This window comes from Clarias gariepinus, chromosome 3 (assembly GCF_024256425.1).
Source record: "Clarias gariepinus isolate MV-2021 ecotype Netherlands chromosome 3, CGAR_prim_01v2, whole genome shotgun sequence".
Classification (NCBI taxonomy): Eukaryota; Metazoa; Chordata; class Actinopteri; order Siluriformes; family Clariidae; genus Clarias; species Clarias gariepinus.
Window position 1 is genome coordinate 34,454,250 of NC_071102.1, and position 15,424 is coordinate 34,469,673.

Sequence of the window (15,424 nt, forward strand, 5' to 3'; positions counted from 1 at the left end):
TTAGCAGGAAAGTTGGAAAAAGTTTTAGTTAGACTCCCTTTCATGGACGTTTCATCATCACACCTTTATTATTTCACTGTGAAGATTCTGGTTTTGAATGTTTATTATAATTTTATTTATAGTCACTTTTTTTTCAACATTTAATAGGTTTCAGACTTTAATTTCAATAGTTTTTCTGTTCTTTTCTCATTCCAGAGAAGCCAGTAATACGTACACACACACACACACACACACACACACACACACAATAGATACAGTGGATGAAAAACACTGGGGTATTCATTCGCTTAATTAAATTAATTTGTCAGAATTAATAAGCGCTGGTGTGGTTTAGAGGACAAGAGTCTTTTTTTTTACAGTATGTATTCTACAGGAGTTCAATTAACATCAGGAAATGATCAGACCTGAGGCGTAATACATTATCAAATATTCTGCGGTCCAAAAGTCCACTAGTCAGATAATAATTATTAGTCAGGAACAAATTATTTAAATAATATATTTTTTTTGGCAGGGTTATTTAAGGAATACATAATTTTTATAATTAATAAATAGCCATTTAAAATGTAAAATTGAATATCCTGTTCGCTAATCGTTAGCTTCACATTTAAATCCCTCTTAATTGTTATCACGAGGGATAAAATCCTTCCACCTAAATCCGATTCATCTGGACTCCATGTACTGTATGTGTGCGTACAAAGTGGATGATCAGCACAGCATATAGCATATTAGCTTCACATGTTTCTCTAAAACTCAACTCAAGAGAAGAACTTTATATCACTTTCACAAGACGGAAAAAAAAGTATTAAAGTTTTATATTAAATAAAGTGTATATACTGAAACATGGTGGAATTCTAATTGGTCAGGAGGTGTGTATTATTTGTTTATAATCTTTTACATGTTTTTAATAATGTACCTATTTAATATACTATGTAATAATCTAAAATGAATAATCAATGATAAAACGACACGTCAATCCTGTAATCATTAATGTAGTGATTTTTAGGGGATATTTATGAAATAATAATAATTCTGAACTGTGAAATCCTGAATGAGTGTATTCTGGGATCACTTAAATGATTATTGTAAAAACCACACAATACAAATCATAGCTATGTTTAATAAAAAAAATAGTGAGTTTTATCAGGAAAAAAGGCTTTAGTTTGCTAAGGAGCATAAAGATTAGACTTTTGAGCGATTGCAAATGGTGATGTGGTCTGATGAGTCCAGACTGAGCCTATTCCAGTGTGATGGGCGTGTCAGGGTAAGAAGGAAAGCGATGCACCCATCATGCATAGTGTCCACTGGAAAGCCTCTGGACACAGTACTATGATCTGGGGTTTGCTCAGGTCTAGGCTCAGTAACGTTATGTGGCAATAAAATGAGGTCAGCTGACGACCTGAATGTACTGAATGGCCATGTTATCACATTTATAGAGTTTTTCTTTCTCAGTGGCATGAAACAGGCTGTAACCAAAGCTAAAAGTGAGTGAGGCAAATTTTACTGTTCGACGAGTTTTTTTGGCCAAGTCTATGCTTGTTTATTTAAAACCGAAAGATAAAGCTGAAATTCTTCTCCAGAGTAACTGTACCTCTTTAAATCTTCCTCAAAGTATTCCTTTCATATTTTAGTTGGACAATATTTATCGGTGAACAGGGCGAGTGCTCACTTGTAAGTGGTGGTGGCGCGGTTCTGCGAGAAGTCGTCCCACGACGCGTACTCGTACAGAATGTCGGTCCGGTACGGCGTCCACGGCATGACGTACAGCCGGTCACCTGACTGCAGAGGGTCCTTGCACCACGCCCCCGACTGATGCTCCGCCTCCTGCTGTGAACTCGCCTCTTTAACCCTCAACAGAGTCCCCGGACATACAAAGACTGGGGAGAGGGAGCGAGAGATTGTGAGAAAGAGAACGGGGATGGCATTGAAAGAATGCAAACAGAAGAAGGAAGAGTGACAGACAGAGAAATAGAAGGAGAATGGAGGGATGATGAGGATGCGGACAGAATAAGGACGGAGTGAAAGAGGGAGCGAGAGATAAAGTCATAGAGGATGACGGAATCGGATAAATGAAGACGAAGCGAGTGAAAGAAAGAGACCAAGTGACAGACAGAGAAAAAGAGAGCGAGAGGGACAGACAGTGATTATGGAGTTGAAGGAATAACAGCGGAGAAAAAGACGGAGGGATGGAAAGAAATAATGGAATGATGGTATTCAAACAGTAAAGACAGACAGACAGAGAGAGAGAGAGAGAGAAAGTGAGAAAGAAAGACACATAAAGATGAAGAAATTCAATTAAATGAGTAAACACATTTAGAAAGAAAGAGAGAGAGAGAGAAAAGAGACAGAGATGTGAAAAATGCACACAGACAATAATAATAATAATAATAATATATAAAAGAAAAGGAAGACAGAATGATGGAAGAACAGAGAGATGAATAACAGAATGATGGGGAGATAAAGAGAAAAAATGGTGAAGGAGGTAGAAAAACAGATCGAAATGAAGTAAGAGAAATACAGAAAGAAAGAGAGACACAAGGACAAGAGGACAGGAGTGAAGGATTAGAATACAAACCGAATGAGAGAAGAGAAGACAGACAGAGAGGGGGAAGAGAGAGAGAGAGAGAGAGAGAGAAGGCAGGAGATAAATGGTGGTGTTTGCAGTAAGAGAGTGTGAGAATGTAAATGGTGGTTAGTAGGGGACGAGTGAAGTGCACTACATCTAGGGAGCTGTGATGGATGAGGCTCCGTCTGGCTGCTGGGCCGCGAGTGTGTTTCAGCTCTGGCCTACTTCACCACCGGTTTGTTGGGCGTTTCTATTTAAAGTGCGAGTGTGTGTGCACTGTGTGTGTGGAGCATTCGGAATGTGTAGGGAGTGTGTGGGGAATCTGGAGTGTTTGGGGAGTGTGTGTGAAACATGTGGAGCATGTGCAGTGTGTGTGTGTGTGTGGAGCAATTGGAGTGTGTATGCAGTGTATGTGGAGTGTGTGGATCATGTGGAATGACTGCAGTGTGTATGTGGAGTGTGTTGTGTGGAGCATTTTCATAGTGTGTGTGTGTGTGAGTGTGTGAGTGTGTGTGTGTATTGAATATAAAGCCAGGGCCTGAGGTTGAAGGTTTGTGTCTCCGTGGGTGTGATGTACATCAGGACCAGTCATGTTACACAACAAGAGCAGGGTCTGACTCGCTCAGTCTGTGGCATGCTGATGTACAGACGAGCTTTTACACACACACACACACACACACACACACACACACACACACACAATCACTTCTATATCTGTTCTCTGAAGAAAGCGACCCACATGGGAGAAGTGTGAATTAGCCGGCTGACGCAGATTCACACTGTCGGGCTGAGAGACTGGGGAGACCCGAGAGAAGCGCTCCGGAGGGACAGAACCAGAGAAAGAGAGAGAGAGAGAGAGAGAGAGAGAGAGAGAGAGAGAGATAAAACAAGTAAAGGATTTCGCAATTCAATGAAAAGAATGGAATGGAAAAGATCGTGAAGGAAATAGGAAAAGAAGATGGAACAGAACAGAAATAAAACGAAAACTAATGGAATATCATTGAAAGGACAAAAAAAATGAAAAGAAGAAAAAAGATAAGGAAAGGAAGAAAAATTGAATGGAGAAACGTAACGAGAGGAAAAAGAAAATTAAAAGACATGAAGCAGAAACATGAAAGGGAAAGGAAGAAACATGAAAGAAACGGGAAATAAAAAAGGAAATGAAAGAAAAGGAAGTATAAAGTAAACAAAAAAGGGAAAGGAAAAGGAAGAGGAAGATTAAATTGAAAAAAGAAAAAGGAAATGGAAGAAAAGACTGAAATGCTAGTTTAGTTATAAAAGGAAATACAGGAAATTATAGGAAAAAGGAAAATAGGAGTTAATTGAAAAGGAAATGGGAGGAGAAAAGGAACGGACTGTGTGTGTGTGAGAGAGAGAGAGAGAGCGAGAGAGAGAGAAGAGGACAGAGCTGAGAGACTCTGTATTCACACCGCAGTAAATCGTTTCAGCTCGCTGACTGACCGCTGTGCGCCTGCACTATTTTTCACAACAAAGAAAAAAAAAGGAAAATCAAAGGCCAGTTTAAATTTATTCATTTCTATTAATCCCACAATCACATGCGTTAGAAATGAGCGCGCTAAAAAGAAAATGAAGGAATGACGCTATTCAAACACTGAAGACAGACAGACAGAGAGCGGGAGAGAGGACGTTTACGCATCACACCTTCTCCAGCTTCACACCTTCTACTGCTACGCTGCACTTTAAATAAACACCAGGATAATAAAAGCGTAACACACACACACACACAAGCGTGACAAATCCTGTGCTTTTAGTGCTAACGTTGTCAGTTGCAAGCGGCCTTACACGCTCATTTTCAGCGACTTTTCCTTCATGCTGCCTGTCGTTTAAGAATCTAACACTACGCTCGTGACTGAACGCTGAGTACCGAACTCCATCCCTGCTGAGTTCTGTGTTCTGAAGGTCAGAAGGTGTTGATTAGTTTTCTAGAACAGCAGGCTCTGACAGCAGTGCAGCTGCACATCACCGGTTTATATTAACAGTAAGGCACTCCTTACTGGAGTCTAATTTGTCACAGTTTCTATAGCGACATCGTGCAGCTCGGTGTATGGAGACGCTTATGTGGTGTCCGGGGAAGGAGTCTCCAGTGTCAGTGCTGAGCGACAGTCAGAGGTCACGCTGTAGCTTTACATATTGCTGTATAAAAGGAGTGTTTTAGGACTCCGCTGATTTCTTCCCATATCAGGACGACACTCCTGAAATTGTTCACTTTTTTCTTAATCAACTAATAATAACTGTATTAAATAATCCTGATTTAAAAATTCTGTTTCATATTTTTTTAATATAAATATTTTTATATTTATTAGTTCACTCAGGAAAACATGAAATGAAAAGAATAACACGAAAAAATAAAAAAAGTAAGGTAAAATTGCTTTATTTGATGAGAGACAAGACATGAAGAGAGGGAAAAAAGCAAAGCAGGAAAAAGTATAAACGTGCACAATGAGAGAGGGAAAACATTAGTTAAAGGAAAAATTACAGTAAAAGTTAAAATTAAGAAAAACCGAATGATAAAAAACAAACAGAAAGAAAATGAAAAAACAAGAAGAAAGGTAAAGAACACAGGAAAAAAAAGGAAAAGAGAGACAGAGAAAAAAGTGAAGAAAAAAAGGAGATAGAAAATGAATTGAAAGTTAAAAACAAGCGAAAAGGTATAGAAAAAGTGAAATGGAAGGAAAGAAAAGAAAAGGAGAGAAAAAGAGGTGAAAGGCATAAAGCAAAATAGAAAAGGAAATAAAAAGGGTAAAAAATGCAAAAAACTAAGAAAAGAAAAGGAAAGAAAGGTGGGAGTAAAAAAGATGAGGGACATAAAAAGAGATAAAAAGGGAAGAAAATAAGAGTGAAGGACAAAAGAGATAGAAAAGGAATAGAAAAGAAAAAAGATAAAGGTATAAAATGAAGGGAAAAGAAAGGAAAAAGAGAAAAGTATGGAACATACTAGGTAAAAAATAATGTCTTAAATAATTGTGATGAAGCAAAATCGTAATTATATATTTTTTAACCCTTAATCCCAGATCCTGACATTCGCTATGTATCGCTAATATTTATCTCTTTCTTTTACCCTTATTCTGGTGTTATGTGTATCGAGCTTGTAACGCTACACTTTTGGGAAAATGTTCTTTAGGTGTTCAGTAACAGTTAAAAAAAACCTTGCTGTAGTTCTATTCAGAATCTTTTTGACAGAAAAACTCCAATCCGTGTAGAACATTTGTCTCAGTGTCATCAAGCAAACAAACAAGGAGCCTGAGGAGCAAAAGGAACGTTGAAAAGTCCCAGGATTCCTCATTTCCATCAGCCGTCACCATGCGGACTTGTTCGCGCAGCGTTAACCTTGGCTCGAACTCCTGGAATCGCATCACTCCGTCGCTTTAAATCTGCAGAGCTCAACAACACGGAGCGACTCGAGGCGGCTCTGTCACCTCGCGTCACTGCCGCCGTGAACACAGAGGCGAGATGGGGGAGTGGGGAAACTGAAAACAGCTGGGAGGAAGAAGAGATGAGAAGAGATGCGGATAGGGATTCGCTGGGTGTTTATAGAGGTGGAGGAATCCGGCTTCATCTGCGCCGTTACATCACAAGGGACCCGGAGGGTGTGAGAGGCAAAGGAAAGAAAAAAAATGGTGGGGATTTCCATGATAAACTCCCGCTAGTTCTTTACGACACTACAAGGCCTTGCACTAATCGATTTTATAAGCTGCTTGTGAATATAACCCTGACTCGTAAGTGGAACACACACACACACACACACACACACACACACACAATCTTCTGTGAGAATGAAGTCAAGCAGATTCAGCCTCTTCCTCATGCACAGCATCCATGTGGAAGATCATCTAATTTGTAAAATACATCCCATTAAAGGGTTAATCCAATGACCTCTACCTGATCTCGTGTGCAGTAACCGCAAAAGAGATGGCACGTAGCTTTTCTGTCCTAATTCAAGCAAAGATTGTAATTATTGTATACCACTGTATAGATATTATTATGTTAAACAAAAAATGTCATCACGTCCCAACTTTATGAACTGAAGAAGTCTGACAAAGAAAGGGGGGGGGGGGGGGGTGATATGCATTAACCAGTCCACATTCTGACACAGGTGAGAGAAGAACTTTGAGAACCCAGAGGAATCCCTGCACGGACTTGGAGGGAACAGTACGACCTTCATTTGTTCTCAGATTTGGTTGCAAAGCTGGTTAATAAGACATGAGGCAGATATCCTCAGCGGAGCTACAGATCCACTCTAGCGACTAACTAGTTGTGTGTTTGTGAGTACTATTCGTATTTCTAACTCAGATGAGAGCGGGTCACCTGGGACGCCTGCCCGGCGTTTTTATTGCTGCGAGACATAATCCAAAAGCGCAGCTCGCTCTCTAAGATTACACCTGAGCAAACCTGGGCTTTATGTTCTCTTACACAGAAACAAAAGTTTTCTTTTTCCCCTCAGTGCACCGCGGAAACACATAAGAACACAGGAGCAGCATACAAGAGGCAACGTCCGGTTCTGAAAAATGAGTCCAATGTAGAAGTGCCAAAATGTGCAGTTCCTTAAATGACCACTAGGTGCTGGCCCAATAAGTGCCTATTTATTAACTGTACAACAAAACTGCTTTGCTTGTCTATAACAATTTTTTTAAATAAAAACGATTTGGTCTCCATAGCTAGATTTTCCATTCATGACAAGTGTACAGGAATAATTTTTTATTTTTTTTACTCATCAATTAAAATTATATTAGGCCATAAAAGTATACATAATTATGGGCGTAGCTGATTCGAGTGCAGGTGGCTAACTTTCTGCTACTCATCACTTTAGCTAACCAGCTAACTGGAACTGTTGTAGTTCATCATGCAAACAGAAATCTCGGAGTTGACACAGGACAATATGGAGGGCATGTAAATTAACGCTAGCATATAGATTACCATTAAAGCTAAGCTAGCTTGTGGTAACTGAAGTAAGTATTCATGCTTCAAACAACAGCCAGGCTTTGTTCATTAGGGGATTAACCAGGGTTTAGATGGAGTCAGGTTCTCCCAAAGTGGCATAAACAACAACTCCCACAAATTGACCTGCAAAAACACTCTTCGGGAAACCAGTGACCTGGCAAAAGATCCTGGTTCCAATAAACTTCTTCAGCACCAACCTCATGCCCTGTGAACCCCTAAACATAAGACAATGACAGTCAGACGGCTAACTACTGTAACTTAACTATAAAACAGAAATTGATTTAGCTTTACTATCAGGGTTACACATGATTAGCAGTAATCACAGGTATGAACAGAACCGTCATGTTTTCTTAAATACGTTGTGGAGTTCTTGTACGTTCCAATGACCTTATCAAGAGCAGAAAACTGCGCAATGCATGAAATTAAACTTCTTAGACATGTTGAGTTTTCATGAAGTCTATTATGGTGTCACTAGTTTCTTATCACCAGGTCCAATGTTTATTATCTGTTATTACTATGTCCAATTAGATCGGTAAGTAAGTAGACCTTTCTCGTTGCGCCCAGTGAGTTGACAAGCATAGTGTTTTTTTCAAAGTGACCGTGAGAGGAATTGGATCCAGTATTTATACGAAATTCTACAAACATAGACATCCTAATAACCAGCTACATAAACATGTTAACGTGTTACCATGGCCATAGCACAAGCCTAAAGAGGATGCTGTGAGAACTCCATTGATGTAGCAATAACGCAACCTTCACAGAAATCTTTTCCATCTGTGCCATATCTTCCCGTTTATGGTTCAAACTCCAAAAACAGATACAGATATAACTATTTGGAATACTAATCAGAACTATATACAAGTATCTTGTCACTGTATATCCGTGCACTCTTCCAAGCTTTATTAATTCATATGTTACACCTTTACTCTACTACCTTTTAAACCATAACATCATACTTCAACTCTTACTTTTGGCAGCCTGTCAACCATTACTTAGCCTGTAGTAGGAGAAAACTGGATTGACGGAAACACTCACAAAGCGACACACTTTAAGGTAAAAGCAAATCAATCATGGAGCCTTTTACCCATCAGAGCAAACTAGCTGAAAGGTGTCTACACCATAGTGAGCACCGAAAAGCTTCAAAAAACGCCTGGCGGATCAAACCAGGCAGGGGTACTCATTTATGATCTCATTGCTGATGCAAGCTACAGTACGTCTCCCTGGGGAACAAAACTTTCCCCAAAAAAATGTGATTCGAGTTTCTGCCTTGTTTAATAAACATAAATGTTTGTCAGTTTATTCAAAACTGGTGCATAGTCATCAAAGTGTCTAGAAACTCATCAATCAAAATAATGTAATTCAGATAACATGATTTAAGTACGATAAAAAGCAGACAGATTTGCACCTTGAAAGCAAATACAATAATTTATGTTACTAAAAGGAACTCAAATCCAGGACTGTTCCTGACTGAGCTCCTACAATAAGTTCTTCCATGCAAAGCTTCCAGAGAGGGCGACAATTTAACTAGAACTAGAAAGATGCATTTGACAAGATTAATATATTTTTCATCACAAGATTGGTTATATCAATATTTTTGAATAGTCTGGTCCATGTTCGTAAAGTTCCACCCCCAGCATTTACAGTGGCTAGTAGAGTAAATTGTGTATAATATGATTTAGAGTAGGCATGTTTAAACACACAAAAAAAACAAAGAAGTTGCCAGCGTTATAATTTTTATCATATTCTATGTAACTTATGTTTGTACAGGTGCGCTGTAAAAGAATGCCTATTGCACTTTTAATGAAACATTATTTCATGTGAAACTAGCTAATTTGTCAGAGTGGACCTGAAAATAGTTAAAAATTAATTGAGCGTGACAAAAAGAACTCGGTCGGAAATGCTCTGAGACAGCCTAGCCTGGGCCTATTTATATTTACGGACCAGATTATCTGTTAATTTTAGTGCACTCTGTAGGGTAAAATTTGAAGCTGCAGGCACATCCGTCAATATAAAAAAAGCCCCCTTCAGGACCACCACCGATCAGGTGTTATTTGGCTGGTGGCACTGACATGGAGGTCGGCAGTAGCATCGTTGTTGTGCTTTAAACTAGGTCTGGAAGCTTGAGGGGAACTCGGTACGTCTGTGGGTTTTAAATTGTATTTCTAATCTTAGTAGGTAGGAAGTTAGGGGGGTAGGGAGGTAGGGCCGCTCGTCTCTTGGAAGCCCTCATGCTGGGGTTAAAGAGGACCAGTGGCCAGGTTGTAGCACCGGAAAAGCAGCCTGCTGTTTAATGATTTGCTCGAGGCCACACAAGCAGCAGTTGGAGGGAAAAAAAGGGGAACGGATATCATGTTTTTTTATCGTATGTCACCACCGCTCAAGCGTAGACAGAAAAAGCCTAAAATATTCCCTGAAATCTGGGTCTAGACGTCAGAACATTGTGGACTTTTATTTAGGGTGTAGTTTAATGGCTAATGAAAGCGATATCTGAACACTATGAGCAACTGGTAAAGTTAAAGGAGACGACACAAAACATTACATCTGCATACATTCAGAGGAAATGGCGTAGAAGCTGTGAGAGGTGTGGAGGAACCTTTACAGCGGAGGGTAAATTAACGAACAGAATTGTGGCAGGTTAACCTACTGTAAGGTGAAGGTTAAACAATCGTTTTTTTTTTGTTTTTTTTTGCCACAGCTATACGATGATGTTTGTTTCATCCTCGTCAACCTTTAACGACTTTTATTCATGAGCGGTTAATAACGACAAACTGTTTAGTGACTACAAAAATAAGCTTCATAAATAAATAAATAAACAAACACATAAACAAACAGTACGCGTGTATGCTGATGCAGGTACGGGTAAACATCAATTCAGTTTTGTTATTTTGCTTTCATTGACGATCAAAGTCAATGCGGGTTTTTTTTCCTTTACTACTATTTGTGTAATGTAATGCAGTAAGTAATGCAATAATTTCCCTCACAGGATCAATAAAGTCTGTCTGTCTGTCTGTCTGTCTGTCTATCTGTCTGTCTATCTATCTATCTAGGTGAGTCTACTCCTAACAATAAAAAGAAAACAGGATGAATAAACAATAAAGAATAATTTGAAAATATATTCATTAATATAATGCAAAAATACACAAAAGTAACAATAAGCTTCAATATAAAATAGAATATAAAACAAAATTATTTTATATAATTATATAAAATAATTATATAATGCAGTAATAAGAATTAACATAAATAAATGGAATAGACCATACTGTAAATATATAACAATATAAATAATACAATATTATTAATAAAAAGTATCTATTAACAATAAATTAAACATAACTGCAAAGTGTAATAATAATAATAATAAAAAATAAATACATTTTAAAAAATATTATACCAAAGGGAAAAAAAAATGTAACTTCAATTACAATAACAGTAAAAAATCGTAAAAAAAAAAATAATAATAATAAAAGAACAACAAAGGAAAAATTAATAATAATAATAATAATAATAATAATAATAGATATTGCTTAAGACAATAATAATATTGAAAAAACACAAAAATAATAAAACAAAAGATCATGGAATTCTGGGGGCCTTTCATCCGTCAGCACAGAGAACTCGTGCCTCAGTGTTGATGTTTTGGACTTGTACCGCAGCTCTGACAACATTCAGGGATTTAAACCTTCCAAAAATTTCTTCTCTTCAACCCCATCCCTCTCTGTGAACCACCGAACCTCACTGCCTCCTCGCTCTAAAACAGCCATAAGGCACTTTTTTTTTTGCTGAATCTCCCGTAATAAGACCACCAGAGGCCAGTGATCTGGACTGTGCGTTTTCCACAGCGTCGAGGAAGATGGAGCGAATTACAGGGATTTGGCCGCATCCTGCTTGTTCGGCTGTCTCCGAAACGACGTTACTGGCTTTTAAACGTCTCGCTGCAGCCTCACACACTTCACAGAGTCTACGCCAAATTAGATTTCGGACTCACAGAGGGACGGAGCTGGCTCCAAAGATCAGGAACTCACTGCCCACAGACATTTCATCACACACACTTACTCCATTACCAGAGCTTCAAAACAGCTCCACGGTTCTCTCTCTCGCTCGCTTTTTGTCTCTCTCTCTTTGTCTCCTGCTCTCTCTTTTCCCTCTAACAAGTTTCTAACTCTTGTTATTTTAATCAAGACTTTAAAATACTTTCTAATTGTTTTCTTTTCACTTGTGTAACTCGTGCTTTATTTTGCTTTTATTGGAATTCCATGGTGCTTTCGTCTTTACGTTATAGCTTTCTTCCTTTCTTTTTCTTTCCCTCTTTCCTTTTTTGTACGCTGCATCGTTTTGCCTAAAAGGATAATACTGTTATTATTCAAACCGGATCTTGCGGTGCAGCTCTAAAAGCACCGAGCCGACGCCACACTCGCTCATTACAGGACTTAAACATTTGCATAATATCTGTAACCACAAGGGCTGAACTTTCTGCATAGTTTTAAAGGCACAAAGTCGACGATTTATCTCTTAACTGTAATGCAAAAAAATCCATGCTTGTGATCAATTTATTGAATCTCAAATAAGAACAGGTCAAACAGGCGGATATTATTAGTTTTTTTTTTTTTTTTTCTGAAAAGAATCAGGCATCGCCCGTACCTTTCTGTGAGAAAAGGAAATGGCGACGTGCAGCAAAGAACAGAACAGAACTGTGACCTGCTCTATGTAGGTGACCCATAAAGAATGAACATACTGTGTTGAAAAGAAATTGGGACACACACACACACACACACACACACAGGTCAGTCTGTACCCTATTACACTGACCACATGCTAAATCTTTTACTATACCACTGTGGCACAGAGCTTAGGTCTGGGTTATTGTTGAGAGTGCACACACACACACACATTTATACCACACACACACACACACATAAACACACTCACACTCAGGCAGGCACTAAACATTTCTGAGAGGTCTTGAGCTGACCTCTGGGGATTTATGAAATTATTAAATTTGACCTGTGCTCCATCCACATGTAGGTCTATTTTTTTTTCTCTCTCTCTCTCTTTCTCTCTGTCTCTCGCTCTCTCTCTCATTTAGCCTTCCAAACAGCACCTATTCATACAATCGCCAACCCTCATTCGGCTGTCTAAAAATGGTGGAAAACACAGTGAAATGCCTCCAACAGGTCTGCACAATGGCTGCTAATGTCTACCTGTCTACCAAAAGTACAGCAAAAGTGGGTGTAACGTTTTTATTAACGGTCACAGGTGGTTCAAACTGCTGGCAGAGTTGGTTGGTAGAGTTCACTTCCTCTATATAAAGGTACTACTCAACCTAGTCTCCATCACAAACTCGAACCCGACTATCAAATCCTCTTTGAAAATCCCCTTTGTTGCGGTTGATGGTCTCCTGCTGCGTGGTTGATCTTCATTGTTGGTTTCCCCTTCTTTAAGCTTCTTCACTGTCAATGGTGTCATCTCCGTAAACATCCTGTAGCTCAGTGGGAGACCGTCAACTGCGACAAAGGGGATTTTTAAAGAGGATTCCAGAGGATAATGTCTATACTGTGCTGAAGTTCAAACCGAGAATCAGAATGGGGAAGTAAGGTGATTTAAGTGACTCTGAAAGTGGCATGGTTGTTGGTGCAAGACAGGCTGGTCTGAGGATTTCAGAAACTGCTGATCTGCTGGGATTTTTACACACAAACCATCTCTAAGGTTTATAGAGAATTGTGTGAAAAAGGGAAAATGTCCTGTGAGGGCAGTCCTCTGGGTGAAAGTGCCTTGTTGATACCAGAGGTCAGAGAAAAATGGCCAGGCCGGCTTGAGCTGATAGAAAGGCAACAGTAACTCAAGAAACATCTCGTTACAAGCGAGGTATGCTAAAGAGCATTGAAACGTCAAAACAGGATATTGAAGCAGATATGCTACAGCAGCAGAAGACCACATTGGGTACCACCGCTGTCAGCCAAAAACAGGAAACCGAGGCTACAATTCACTTGGGCGCACCAAAATTGGACAACAGAAGATCATCTAAAATTATCCAGAGCATGAACAAAAAACAAGGATATAAAAAGACTGGAAAAACGTTGCCTGGTCTGAAGAGTCTAGATTTCTGTTGCGATATTTGGAGGGTAGGGTCAGAGTTTGGCATAGAAGACGGAAAAGCATGAATCCATCCTGCCATGTATCAGCAGGTCATTCTGCTGGTGGTGGTGTTGGTGTAATGGTGTGGGGGAGATGTTCTTGCCACCCTCTAGTACCAAATGAGCATGGATTAAATGCCACAGCCTACCGAAGTCTTGCTACTGACTGTGTCCATCCCTTCATGATATTGTCATTGTCACAAAGCCAAAATCCTCAGCAGTCAGGTTCTCCATCAGATCCCAATCCAATAGAGCAACTCTGGGGAGATTATGGATGTGCAGCCAAGAAATCTACGGCAACTGCACGATGCGGTCATTTATATATGGATTAAATCTCAAAAAGATCTTCTCTGTTTCCAGCACCTTGTTAAATCTATGTCACAAAAAATTAAGGCAGTACTGCAAGCAAAAGTGGGTTCAACTCAGTACTAACGTCTAACTACTGTGTATAGAAACCCTAGCAAGATTTAATACTCTCAGATACTGTAGTATAAGGTGGTTTCTGTTGCTTTGGTGCTGTATTGCACAGACCTGGAGACAAGTACAGTATCACTCACTCACTCTTACTCATCTTCTATACCGCTTTATCCTTTATTCAGGGTCGCTGGGGCCTGGAGCCTATCCCAGGAGGCTTAGGGCATGAGGCAGAGTACACCCTAGACAGGGTGCCAAATCACCGCAGGACACACACACACACACATACACACACCCACACACCCATTCACACACTACGGGCAATTTGGGAATGCCAATCAACATAACCTACATGTCTTTAGACTGTGGGGGGAAACCGGAGTACCCGGAGGAAACCCACCAAGCACGGGGAGAACCCGGACCCAGGAGGTGCAAGGTGACAGTGCTAACCACTACACCGCCTCAAGTACAGTATATGTAACAATATAAAGTTATACGGAAAACTGAAGAGGAACTGAAGAGGAGTTAATGCTGTATTAAACCTAATAAAGATATAAAGTTGATAAAATGCCAAATCTTGATCTAAAATCCACGAAACAGTAAAACTATCTAAAACTAGTATAAAACAAGGATATAAAACGATTTGCCCTATTGAATAATGTTGTAGAAAAAAATACAGATGACTTAAAGATCAAGAAAACTAGTACTGTTCCTGATCTAGAAAATATTGCACCAAGGGTCTAACTCTATAAAAAACATACCCAATGCTCTAGAAAACTGACCAGGCTATAAGGATCTAAGATACAAAAAATACCTGCATGGAGCTGAAGTAAAATATTGCAAGAAAAGATTCAAGATCCAGAAACAAAAAAACATGACTATAAATTTTAATAAATAACTTAGAAAAATACAATCGATCAACAAACAAACAACACTGACTTGCTCAATAAAAATGATTTTGGTTGAAATGCTTTCGAAATAAATAATAAAAAAAGGAAAATGGGGTCTGAAAATGTAAAAAAATATAATGAAGTACTGTACTATAAAACAACCTACAATAGCAAAACAAAAAAAAATGAAAAAAATAAATAAATAAATAAAACTATATATCTATATACCCAATACATAAAGTAGTGTATATATATATATATATATATATATATATATATATATACACTACCTGTTAAAAGTTTGGGGTCACTTGCAAATTTCTTTGTTTTTGTTTAGTGATTTATTTTCTACATTCTACAACAATACTGGGGATTTCAAAACTATAAAATAACACATATGGAATTAGGTAATTATGTAACAACAAGAAAAACAAGAGTAAGTTGTTATTTTAAGACACAGAGGT

At 38.8% G+C, this 15,424-nt stretch overlaps 1 protein-coding gene across 5 annotated transcripts in view; it reads right to left on the reverse strand.

Moving 5' to 3' along the window:
- The window catches only part of adgrl1a (adhesion G protein-coupled receptor L1a), a 209,955-nt gene that overhangs the window by 34,817 nt on the left and 159,714 nt on the right, over positions 1 to 15,424 (reverse strand). For all 5 annotated transcript variants that reach the window (XM_053492161.1, XM_053492158.1, XM_053492160.1 and 2 more), the window contains exon 5: positions 1,667 to 1,874. In XM_053492161.1, the coding sequence (XP_053348136.1) occupies positions 1,667 to 1,874 (208 nt within the window). The remainder of the gene's footprint in view (positions 1 to 1,666; positions 1,875 to 15,424) is intronic.